This window comes from Carlito syrichta, unplaced genomic scaffold (genome assembly GCF_000164805.1).
Source record: "Carlito syrichta isolate Samal-C Ts95f unplaced genomic scaffold, Tarsius_syrichta-2.0.1 Scaffold304334, whole genome shotgun sequence".
Classification (NCBI taxonomy): domain Eukaryota; kingdom Metazoa; phylum Chordata; class Mammalia; order Primates; family Tarsiidae; genus Carlito; species Carlito syrichta.
In genome coordinates, this window is record NW_007248430.1 from 88,392 (window position 1) to 101,850 (window position 13,459).

Consider the following 13,459-nt stretch of genomic DNA (forward strand, 5'->3'; position numbering starts at 1 on the left):
CACACACACACACACACACACACACACACACACACACACACACACACACAAGAAAGAAAATATCTTCACTATTGTGAATAATGTTACAATGAACATGGGCGTGTAGACATCTTTACAAGGTGGTGATTTCATGTTCCCAAAATAGGGATTCCTGGGTCATATGGTAGTTCTGTTTTTAATTTCTTTGGAAACCTCCAGAATGTTTTCCATAATGGCTATACCAATCTACCTACCCATTAACAACAGTGTGCTAAAATTCTCTTCTCTTCAAACCTTCACCAACATGTGTTATTTTTTGTCTTTTTTATCATAGCAATCCTAAAGGAGGTGCGGTGTTATCTCCTGGTGGCTTTATTTGCATTTTCCTGTTGATTCATGATGTTGAGTACCTTTTCATATATCTGTTGGCCATTTTCATGTCTTCTTTGGGAAAATGTCTGTTCAGGTTCTTTGCCCATTTTTTAAACAAGTTATTTGTTTTTCTGCTTTTAAGTTGTAAGAATTCTTTGTAAATTTTTTATAGTAACCCCTTATCAGTTAGGTGGTTTGCAAATATTTTTCCTAGTCTGTAGGTTATCTTTTCATTTATTGATTGTTATCTTTGCTCAGCAGAAGTTTTTTAGTTTTATGTAATCCTATTTATTTATTTTTGCTTTTGCAGTCTGAGCTTTTGGTGTAATATCCAGAAAGCCATTGCCAAAGCTAAAGTCAAGAAGCTTTTCCCCTATGTTCTCTTCTAGTAGTTTTATGACTTCAGGTCTTTTATCCATTTTGAGTTCATTTTTGTGCATGGCATAAGATTCAAGTCCAATTTCATTCTTTTGCATGTGGAAATTCAGTTTTCCCAGCAACATTTGTTTATTTAGAGACAAGGTCTTATCCTGATTCCCAGACTGGAGTGCAGTGGCATGATCATAACTCACTGTAGCCTCTCCTTTCTGGGCTCAAGTGATCTTTCTGCCTGAGGCATAAAAATTGATGAGTTCAAAACTATTTTGTAAAACAACCCATGAAATGGGGGACAAAGTAGATGGGACTACAGGTAATAGTCACTGTGCTTGAGTAAGTTTTAGTTTTTTTATTTTTAGAAACGAATCTTGCTAAGTTGCTCAGGTTGGCCTCAAGCAATCCTCCTGCCTAGCCTCTCAAAGCTCTGGAATTTCAGGTGTGAGCCACCACACCCTATCACTAGTACCATTTATTAGAGACACTGTGTTTTTCCCTATTGTATCCTCTTGGTTCTTTGTCTAAGTTAGTTTGCTGTATACAAGGGGGGACACAAAGAAAACCAGAATTATATTTTTGAAGAGTAGAGGATTTCCCCAGTAGGTAAGTGTTCTAGAAACCCTTCAGCATTGCTGGGCGTGGTGGCTCAGGCCTATAATCCCAGCACTTTGGGAGGCCGAGGTGAGAGGATTGCCTGAGTCCACAGATTCGAGACTAGCCTGGGAAACATGGCAAGACCTCATCTCTACAAAAAATCAAAAAAATTATCTGAGTGTGGTGGCACGTGCCTGTAGTTCCAGCTGCTTGGAAGGCTGAGACAGAAGGATCACCTGAGCCCAGCAGGTCAAGGCTGCAGTGGTCATGAGTGTGCCACTGCATTCCAGCCTGGGCAACAGAGTGAGACTCCACCTCAAAAAACAAAATGAAACAAACAAACAAAAAGAAACAAATCTTGCTAAGTTGCCCAGGCTGGCCTCAAGCAATCCTTTTGTCTCAGCCTCTCAAAGCACTGGGATTTCAGGTATGAACCATCATGCCCCATCACTAGCACCATTTATTAGAGATACTCTGTTTTTCCCTATTGTATCCTCTTGGTTCCTTGTCTAAAGTTAGTTTACTGTATAGAAGGGGTGGGGGGACACAGAGAAAACCAGAATTATATTTTTGGAGAGTACAGGATTTCCCTAGTAGATAAGTGTTCTAGAAACCCATCAGCATTGCCAGGCACAGTGGCTCAGACCTATAATCCCAGAATTCTGGAATGCAGAGGTTAGAGGATTGCCTGAGCACACAGATTCGAGACCAGACAACTCGGCAAGACTTCATCTGTGCAATAAAAATAAAAAAATTAGCCAGGCGTGGTGGCGCGTGCCTGTAGTTCCAGCAACTTGAAAGGCTGAGGTTGAAGGATGACCTGAGCCCAGCAGATCGAGGGTGCAGTGGCCGTGAGCATGCCACCGCACTCCAGCCTGGGCAACAGAGTGAGACTCCAATTAAAAAAAAAAAATTCTCCCAGTGTATTCTGGCCGGGTGCGGTGTCTCACACCTATAATCCCAGCACTTTGGGAAGCTGAGGTAAGAGGATTGCCTGAGTCCATGGGGTTCGAGACCAGCCTGGGCAATTTGGCGAGACCTCATCTCTACAATAGATCAGGAAAAATTAGCTGGGCATGGTGGCACATGCCTGTAGTTCCTACTTGGAAAGCTGAGACAGAAGGATCGCCTGAGTCCAACAAGTCAAAGCTGTGGTGGCTTTGAGCATGCCACTGCACTCCAGCCTCCGCGACAGAGACACCGGCTCAAAAAAAAAAAGAAAGAAACCCATCAGCATCAATGTACCAGCTAGTGTTGTTGTTAGAAACTGTGTTTGAGCCGGGCTCGGTGGCTCAGCCTGTAATCCTGCGCCTTTGGGAGGCTGAGGTGAGTGGATTGCCTGAGCCCGCGGGTTCAAGACCCGCCTGGGCAATGAGACCTCATCTCTACAATAAATAAAAAAATCAGCCGGGCGTGGTAGCGCATGCTTGTAATTCCGGCTACATGGAAGGCTGAGGCGGAAGGATTGCCGGAGCCCAGCAGGTTGAGGCTGCGGTGGCCGGAAGCGGCCACTGCACTCCAGTCTGGATGACAGAGTGAGACTCCAACTCAAAAAAAAAAAAGGAAAGAAAGAAACTGTGTTTGGCTCCAGTGAATTTTGGGTGGGGGAGTAAAGATTCTTTCAATGCATTTGTCCATTTCATAATGGGTGTACCTGCCCATACTCTGAGTATTCAGCAGTTTTTTTGTTTTTTTTTTTACCAAAAATGACATGATTCCCATGCCTCACCATCCTTATTCACCTGATCTTGCTCTGAGTGACTTTTTTTGTTTCCCTGGACGAAAAAAGTTCTCAAAGGGAAACATTTTGCTTACATGGAAGAGGTGAAACAAAAAATGGCAAAAGCGCTGAAATGCATAAAAATTGATGAGTTCTAAAACTGTTTTGAAGGCCAAGAGTGGTGGCTCAAATCTGTAATCCCGGCACTTTCAGAGGCCGAGGGGAGAGGATTACCAGAGTCCAGAGGTTTGTGACCAGCCTGGACAATTTGGTGAGACATTGTCTCTACAATAAATCAAAAAATTAGCTAGGTGTGGTGTCGCTCGCCTATGGTCCCAGCTACTGGGAAGGTTAAGGTAGAAGGAACATCTGAGCCCAGCAAGTCGAGGCTGCAGCAGCTGTGAACATGCCACTGCACTCTATCCTGGGTGACAGAGTGAGACTCCAACTAAAAAAAAAAAACAAAAAAAACCAAAAAAACACACACACACACACATATATATATATACACACACACACACATATGCCATTCATAGCACATGAATACAAAATGAATATCTACAAAGGTTCACAATAAATAAAATGTTAGGTTTGGAAAATACTGTTTAACTTGACCTGTATTTATTTAACTTATTTATAGTCAGAGTCTCACTCTGTCGCCCAGGCTGGAGTGCAGTGGCATGCTCATGGTCACCGCGGCCTCAGCCTGCTGGGCTCAGGCGATCTTTCTGCCTCAGCCTTCCAAGTGCCTGGAACTACAGGCGTGTACCACCACAACCGGCTAATTGTTTGATTTATTGTAGAGACGAGGTCATGCTAAGTTGCCCAGACTGGTCTCGAACCCCTGGCCTCAGGCAATCCTCTCACCTTGGCCTCCCAAATTGCTGGGATTACAGGCACTTGCCACCTTGCTTGGCCTTGGTCTGTATTTTTAACAACAAAGTATCACCCTCCGATTTCTCTGAAATAAGAATATATGAAAACAAACAAAAAAAATTCAAATACAAATAGATATACTTGTGTACGTGCATGTGTGTGTGTGTGTGTGTGTGTGTGTGTGTGTGTGTGTGTGTGTGTGTGTAGTCCCTTCTATTTGGAGGAACAAACATGTGAGGCTAATTCATCTGGAACTGCAGACTGTGAAAGTGCTATTAGAATGAAAACTGCCCCCAGCTGCTGCTAAGAAGCTGTCATCAGTCAGCTTTTTGGTGCTTTTCCAAACTTAACTTGCTGGGCAGTGCAAAAGCAATGGGTGTTCTGTTTATGTTATAATTCTTGAGAGTTGAGAAAGTAGTAATTAGAGAGAAAACTATATAGTTCATGTTTGTACTGGAAGAAGTCCAGTTGACTATCTTGTTTGAATACCAGTCACTTTCCTTGACTTTTAAAAGCTCAGTTTTACTAGAAATTCTTGCTAGAAGTCAAGTTCATTAATAAAATAATAGTGCAGTTCTGTCTGATCTATTCCCTACAAGTTAATCCAGCTTATTTGATCTATTTGGTATAAACTTGCTTAAGGATACACCACTGACTTTAGAATAATTTTTGAAATTGTTTGACAAGTTGCAAAACCATAACTGCTTATTAAAAGACAATAAAAAATAGTCTTAGTTATAAAGTCAGGGCAGCACTATTTGTTGACAACAATACAATTGATGCCAGGGCATTTTGCAGTTTGCTGTAGAGAAAGAACAAAAGGTGCTGAAGATTTTTACTGGCAGGATAGAAAAGTGACCAAATTCTCCTACCTGAATAGAAATCTTCCAAATGATGCAAGAAAGCTGAAAATTAAATAAAATAATGCTTATGCATCTTTTAAATTTCTACTGGATAATCCATTTGGACTCATGATGTTCATTCCTAAGACTCTGAAAAGAAACTCTCTTAGCTCAGGAGGTTTTGGCAACTGGCTATGGCTTGTTCACTCTGATGATTACAGTTCTCTATCTGGGTATCTGGCTTGCTTTTTTCTTCCCCTGTAAGCTGCACACAATCCTTGTTTGGCTGGTTATGCTGGCCATAGGCACCGGCTGCTCCATTTCTTCTCTTTGTACTACCGCAAGTTGAAACCCAAAGGGCCCAATTACTGCAGATGCCTCTTTTCTCTAAAAGCAACATTAATGCCAAGATGCTAGATTCTGGTTACCAAGAATGGTACTTATATTTCTTTTGTTTACTTCTAAAATAAATCCTTTAAAACTGAGGGTGTGTTTGCTTTGGAAAAATATTTCATTGTTGTCTTTTGCCATGAAAATAACAAAATAAAAGCAAAGTTCTAAATGGGATTTTTCTTTTCTTGTTCTTTCTTTCTTTTCTTTTTTTTTTTTTTTTTGTCAGAGTCTCACTCTGTCAGCCAGGTTGGAGTGCAATCACAGCTCACCACACACAGCTTGACCTCCTGGACTCAGAAGATCCTTCCACCTCAGCCTCCCTAGTAGCTGGGACTAAAGATACTGCCCCCACTATGTTGCCAAGGCTAGTTTCAAACTCCTGGGCTCAAGCGGTCCTCCTACCTTAGCTTCACAAAGTGCTGAGATTACAAGCATGAGCTGCCACACTCAGTCCTAAAATGAATCCTGTAAAATGGAGGGTGCATTGGCTTTGGAAAAACATTTCACTGTTGTCTACTGCCATGAAAATAACAAAATGAAAGCAAAGTTCTAAATGGGATTTTTCTTTTTGTTGAATATCTAATATAACCCCGAAACATTTTAGCCTATATTATTTAGTTATATTTAATAACAGTGTTTTTCTAACTTTGCAAGGTCTGATTCTAATGAATATCTCACCCATGGAGGTCATTGTTGTACTTAGTGATGATTCAGAAGCCATAATAGAAAGGTATTCCTAGGCTGGGTGCGGTGGCTCAAGCCTGTAATTCCAGCACTTTGGGAGGCCGAGGCGAGAGGATTGCCTGAGCCCATGGGTTCAAGACCAGCCTGGGCAACTTGACGAGACCTCGTCTCTGTAATAAATCAAAAAATTAGCTGGGCGTGGTCACATGCATCTGTAGTTCCAGCTATTTGAAAGGTTAAGGTGGAAGGATCACCTGAACCCAGCATGTTGAAGCTGCAGTGGTCGTAAGCAGTGCGCCACTACACTCCAGCCTCAGCAACAAAGTGAGACTCTGACTCAAAAAAAAAAAAAAAAGAAAGAAAGGTATTCCTAAAGTACTACAACTATTATCATCTAAGGTAAAAGTTATTAACTAAATTCCTAAAGTACTACAGCTATTAACTAAGATGAAAGTTATTAACTAAAATTATTAAGACAAAAAATTTTTAGTTCCATTTTACTTCATCTCCTAGTTTTATTTCAACCCATTATTAAAGTCTACCCATATGTATCATGAATTACTCTTGACATAACTTGCAGCTAAATTAAATGCATCGGTTTTTTTACTTGAAAAATGGATAGATAATGAGCATAATTATTTTACGTAATTTAAAGCTATATATTTAGTTAACTTCAGACTATTGTAATGATTTAAAATGTGGGCTATGGAGTCCAAATGCCTGTGTTCAAATCTCGATCTTTTTTTCTACTTGTAGCTGTATGACCTCTGACTATTTAATCACTCAGTGCCTCAGCTTCTTCATCTGTAAAGTTCATATGAACAAAGGAGATAACACACGCAAAGTACTTGGCACAGAGTTAGGTAATCAATACACGTTAGCTCATATTATCAATATGAAGTGGACACAGCATGCTTTAAGTTACTTCCAATGTGTTGCATGATCTAGCATGCATTAGTTACTGACAGAAATGATGCTTGGCTTCGCTCTGCTAGACATGGCAAGTGCCCACACAAAGAGCCGAGTAAAGACCTATGTTATTGTGCATACCAAAAGACTTTTATGGATGGGTAAACCACATATACCCAGGTGGTCTGACAGAGAATGGCGATCCGAAATTTTATTTATTCTTACAATGTGCTTTCAAATTAGCTTAATTGTCTTGGGTTATTAGTACATAACAGATAATTTAGCACTCTTCTCTAATTGTATTTTTATGCACGTCTACATAAACAAGTTTTTAAAAATCGAAGGATCTAGAGTCATATTTTAAAATTTTTAAATAGTCCTCCACAGCCAGCTCAGATCTTTACTTTATAACAGACATTCACAAGGTATTATTCTCTGATTATAATATCAGAATTCTGTCTTATCCACAAAAACTTTTCAATATAAAGTATAATGAGAATATTTAATGGGATTATGTATTTATAATTTTGGTGTGCAAATGTCCTGAATATTAGAAATTAACTTTACAGAATAATGGTTAAATTTACAAAAAGTATATCATTTCAGAAAAATGAGCAATATATTTATGCTTGGTTAACTTTTTTTTTTTTTTTGAGTCAGAGTTTCACTGTCACCCAGGCTGGAGTGCAGTGGCACACTCACAGCCACCGCAGCCTTGATCTGCTGGGTTCAGGTAATCCTTCCGCCTCAGCCTTCCAAGTAGCTGGAAACACAGACACACACCACCATGCCCGGCTATGCTTGGTTAACTTAAAAGGTTATGTTAGGCTATCAGGATGTGGTAAGTGTTCAGGCAGATAAACATTTTCTCTCATAACAAAATCTTACAATATTAAAAAACAGACTCGTGGACTCAAATGAGACATTTCATAAAAGACAAAAAAAAAAAACAGAGCTAGAAATAATTATGTTAATCATCTCCACAGCACAGTAGAAAATTACTACTACTATCAACACCAGTAATTTTTGTAACACTTAACTTCCCGGTACTACACTAAACAATGTCTCGGACAGCCAGGCTCGGTGGCTCAGTCTGTAATCCCGTGCCTTTGGGAGGCTGAGGTGAGTGGATTGCCTAAGCCCGCGGGTTCAAGACCCGCCTGGGCAACTTGGTGAGACCTCATCTCTACAGTAAATCAAAATGAGCCAGGTGTGGTAGTGCACACCTGTAGTTCCAGCTACTTGGACGGCTGAGGCGGAAGGATTGCTGGAGCCCAGCAGGTCGAGGCTGCGGTGGCCGGGAGCGGCCACTGCATTCCAGTCTGGGCGACAGAGTGAGACTCCAACTCAAAAAACAAAACAAACAAACAAAAAAAAAACAACGTCTTGGGCAAGGCTTAGTGGCTCATGCACTTTGGGAGGCTGAGGTGGGAAGACTGCTTGAGTTCAGGAGTTCGAGACCAGCCTTGGCAACATAGGGAGACCTCATCTCCAAAAAATGTCAACAAAAATTAGACAGGCATGGTGGCACATGCCTGTAGTCCCAGTTTCTTGGGAAGCTGAGGTGGAAGAATCTTTTAAATCTGAGCCTAGGAGGTTGAGACTGCTGCTAGCCATGATCGTGCCACTGCACTCCAGCCTAGGTGACAGAGTAATACTCTGACTAAAAAATAAAAGAAAGTCTTTTACATCCAGTAATATTTATAGAAATAGATCCTGAACTGTAGTCCCAAGTGGCAGTAGTTTGAACACTGTGTTCTCAGCACTGTGCCAGATACTGTGGATGATGGAGAAGGATGTTAAATGTTCTTATCTTCCAAAGAGTTTACAATTTGATAGATAAGATACATTTATGGGCAGTTCAAACAGTGCATGATATGAGATAATACGTAAATCAAGTAGGTGCATTAAAGGAGTAGTGATTCATTTATACAAATCAAGATTGGTATATGAAATGGTTTTTAGTGGACTCATTAGCCTTTGGCTTATGAAAAATTAGGAAGGAGCCAGGCTCGGTGGTTCAGCCTGTAATTCCATGCCTTTGGGAGGCTGAGGTGAGTGGATTGCCTGAGCCTGTGGGTTCGAGACCCACCTGGGCAACTTGGCGAGACTTCATCTCTACAATAAATCAAAAATTAGCCGGGTGTGGTAGCGCATGCTTGTAGTTCCAGCTACTTGGAAGGCTGAGGCTGAAGGATCGCCGGAGCCCAGCGGGTCGAGGCTGCGGTGGCCGGGAGCGGCCACTGCACTCCAGTCTGGGCAACAGAATGAGACTCCTACTCAAAAAAAAAAAAAAAAAGAAAAGAAAAATTAGAAAGGAAGTAAAAGTTACTTTTGACATTTGTTCATCTCTCCTATGAGCTTTCTTTCCACTGTTGGTGGAACAGACAATTTCCCAGCCCCCTGAGGTTTTGGAATACTGCCTACTCCCCACTTCCCATTTATAAGAAAATTCCCAATAGTGTGTCTCTCACTGAATCTTAGTGCTTTTGTCTGGAACTTCAAAGCAAAATGGTGTCTAGATGGATTAGTGACTTGGACACTGACAATAATACCTTTATTTATGCCTCAATGGTCAATGCAATGAGTAAGTGATGACTTGGGATCACACCTGTACAAGTCTGCCTTCCTTGTAGTGTATAACCAATAAATGCTAAATGCTAAATGGTGGGTGATTCTGATGAGAAATTCTGTAAAAACTGTAGAAGAGGAAGATGAATGACCTTGTCGTGATTTGTTTTTGTTTTTGTTTTGAGTTGGAGTCTCACTCTGTCGCCCAGGCTGGAGTGCAGTGGCACACTCACGGCCACCGCAGCCTCAACCTGCTGGGTTCAGGTGAACCTTCTGCCTCAGCCCGCCAAGTAACTGGAACTACAGGTACACACCACCGCCCGGTTAATTTTTTGATTTACTGTAGAGATGAAGTTTTGCCAAGTTGCCCATGCTGGTCTTTAGCCCATGTATTCAGGCAATCCTCTCACCTCAGCCTCCCAAAGTGCTGGAATTATAGACATGAGCCACCACACCCGGCCTGGAAGGTCCACTTTCATTCCTCTCTCACGAAGTGGCACCATCATCCTAATTTCACAAAATAGAGCCAAGGAATCATTCTTAATGTGTCCCTTTAACCCCATCTTTCCAATTGAATTTCCCACCAAATTGTGCCAATCTGTTCTAAAAAATGTCTGTTGGAAGCACATTCACTCCTCTCTGTCTTCTTCTTCTTTTTTTTTTTTTTTTTTTTGAGTTGGAGTCTCACTTTGTCACCCAGGCTGGAGTGCAGTGGCATGCTCCCAGCCACTGCAGCCTCAACCTGCTGGGCTCCAGCAATCCTTCTGCCTCAGCCTTCCAAGTAGCTGGAACTACAGGCGTGTGCTACCACACCCAGTTAGTTTTGTTTTTTAATTTTATCGTAGAGATGAGGTCTCATCAAGTTGCCCTGGTGGGTCTCGAACCCGCAGGCTGAGGCAATCCTCTCGCCTCGGCCTCCCAAAGTGCTGGGATTATGGGCTGAGCCACCGAGCCCGGCCCTCTCTGTCTTCTTTATCACCCATAATGCAGTTGAACTTTTATGTTTATTTGTGAGAAAGTGTAGAGTCCTTTTCATTTTCTTCTGTCATATTCTATTGTGTGGCACATAGTTATTACTCAGTGAATAAATTAGTTAGAAGTTGCACTTGGGGAAAGGAGGAGGGCACTCCTCATCAACAAGGGTCCCTGCATAATGACCATTTGTATACCTAACTCTGAACTGTACCCCACATATTGAAAATTTAAAAAAAGTTGCACTTGATCTTGAATTCTTTGTATGCTTTGGACAGAAATGAGAAAAAAGATAGGAAATACAAAAATAGATAAGACAAAAGATAACAGAAATACTTGATTTGGCTTATTCACAGGCCAAAAGATTAAGACTTGACTAGAACTGAGGGTAGATTTGGAAAGTAAATGGGAACTAACTTTCCCTAGAAGGCATGGGGTCAGGTTACAGAACCAACAGAGTTTATACTTGCTCTGGTAAGAAAGTGGAAATTTTTGAACAAAATGCTAAGAAACTGAAAGTGGAAGTTAAATATGTGAGAGCTGAAACAAAATTGCCAGGATTAATTTAAATGTGATACGATGAAGACTTAGATTTGGGTAATGGTAGTATGGACCGCAAAAGAAAGGTCTGGAGAGACCAGAAAAAAATTTAAGAATAAGAAATTGGGCTATAGTAAATGAATATGTAATATAGATATAACTCTACTTCTTCCATTTTTTTTTTTTTGAGTTGGGGTCTCACTCTGTCGCCCAGACTGGAGTGCAGTGGCATGCTCCTGGCCACTGCAGCCTCGACCTGCTGGGCTCCAGTGATCCTTCTGCCTCAGCCTTCCAAGTAGCTGGAACTACAGGTGCACACTACCACATCCAGCTAATTTTTGATTTATTGTAGAGACGAGGTCTCACCAAGTTGCCTGGGTGGGTCTTGAACCCCTGGGCTCAGGCAATCCACTCACCTTGGCCTCCGGAAGTGCTGGGGTTACAGGCTGAGCCACCGAGCCCAGCCTCCTTCTGTATTTTTAATGAATCTCACTGTACTTTATTTTTTAAGAGACAGAATCTTACTATACTGCCCAGGCTGGAATACAGCAATGTGATCACAACTCACTGCATCCCTGAACTCCTGAACTCAAGTGTGCTGGGATTACAGATGCAAGCCTCACTGTACATATTTTTACTCCACAAAGAAAATTTCAGATCCACTTAATTTATAGTGCTTTTTAGTAATACCTCTGTATTACAGTAAATGAGATATGCAAAAAGTGGTCTAAACCAGGGTTTTTCAACCTCGGCACTATTGACATTTTGGATCAGCCAATTTTTTGTTATGAGAGGCTGTCCTGTACATTTTGGGATGTGTATCTCTGGTCTCTACCTGCTAGATGCCAGTAGCACTGCCTACCCAGTTGGGACAACCAAAAATGTGTCCAGTCATTGCCAGATGTCCCTTTATCCCTTGGGGGATGAAAAACAAAACTGACCCCATTTGAGAATCACTACTTAAAAACTATATAGTCCTGCCGGGCTACGTGGCTCAGCCTGTAATCCCGCGCCTTTGGGAGGCTGAGGTGAGTGGATTGCCTGAGCCCACGGGTTCGAGACCCACCTGGGCAACTTGGCAAGACCTCATCTCTACAATAAATCAAAATGAGCTGGGCGTGGTAGCACGTGCCTATAGTTTCAGCTACTTGGAAGGCTGAGGCGGAAGGATCACTGGAGCCTGTCAGGTCTAGGCTGCGGTGGCCGGGAGCGGCCACTGCACTCCAGTCTGGGCGACAGAGTGAGACTCCAACTCAAAAAAAAAATTAATTAATTAAAATCAAATAAAAACTATATAGTCCCATAAAGTGCACGGTATCCTCACTATAAATATTTACTATTATATTGCAAACACATTTTCATTTCACTTCAGAAAGGGACACTGTTGTTAAGGAAAATATATCTTATGTTCAATGTAAACATTATTTTAAAGGAAATTTAAAAATAAAGGAGTAAATCTTTAAATGTACTTACATTGAGTTCTAAAACTATTCCAAGGCAATCAATCAGCAATGACACAAGCGTGGCTACAGTAATGATAACAACTGTTACAACAATGTGGAAAACGGATGCAAGATTCCCACCAAAAAACACATTGGCAATTACCTGCCAAATAAACAGATTGTTTTGAGAGGGACATTTAGAGGCATGTAGGGTTTATAAGAGTTTTTCATGACAGCATTTAAGATTATATAAAACACTACCAATGAGGCAATTAATCAAATCTCAAGTCACTAGAAATGTTCTACTTTTTTCCAAAATATGTACACATAGGAACATATCAATAACAAGTATTTCTTTGTTGAACTATTAGTCGGTATATTATGGACTCACAGTATGGTGTACCAATGTTTGAATATATGTATTTCTCAAGTATAAGAGAGACTTTGGAAGGTCGACTTATCCTTCTTCCATGAGTCCAACAAGGCGACTACTAAAACAAACTACAGACGTCATTTAGATTATTTGGACTGCCTCTGAGGAATGAGCTATCTCATTTCCTTTCATAATACTGAATGGGAAGTGTAATATCTTTTACTAGCAGGAAATTAATTCTATATGAACTCAATCTTATGTTTTACAATTTAAGTCCAGTTCATTTTGCCTTTCCTCAACAAAAATGAAAAGTTCATAAACATTTTCCATTGATACTCAGATCAGGAAATCAATCAGGTTACCTTCTTAATGTGTTTCACACTCTGATATGGTTTTCAAGGATAAAATGTCAAGGAGATGATTATTAGTCTCAGGAATCAATAATTGGAGCTGTACAACCAATCCAAGGAAACAAGTAGAGATCAATTTTTGACAGGATAAAAAAGATCAAAGAGAATTTTGACCTAGAAGGAGCTTTAGCTATCTAGATCTGCCTCCCTTTGAGTAATCTTCTTCAGAGTATTCCTGAAATGTGCTTGACCTACCTTGGTTTGAGGTGGGGTTTGAAACATGAAAAGGATGTGGAGCTGAATTACAGGGTGAGGCAACAGTGTGAAAAAGAGCAAAGAGAGCCGGGCTCAGTGGCTTAGCCTGTAATCCCGCGCCTTTGGGAGACTGAGGCGAGTGGATTGCCTGCGCCTGCGGGTTTGAGACCCGCCTGGGCAGCGAGACCTCATCTCTACAATAAATCAAAAAA

General features: G+C 41.1%; 1 protein-coding gene across 2 annotated transcripts in view; it reads right to left on the bottom strand.

The window, feature by feature from the left end:
- SLC38A11 (solute carrier family 38 member 11) overlaps window positions 1-13,459 on the bottom strand; it is a 75,318-nt gene that overhangs the window by 4,185 nt on the left and 57,674 nt on the right. For both annotated transcript variants that reach the window (XM_008059671.2, XM_021713180.1), the window contains one exon: window positions 12,301-12,432. In XM_008059671.2, the coding sequence (XP_008057862.1) occupies window positions 12,301-12,432 (132 nt within the window). The remainder of the gene's footprint in view (window positions 1-12,300; window positions 12,433-13,459) is intronic.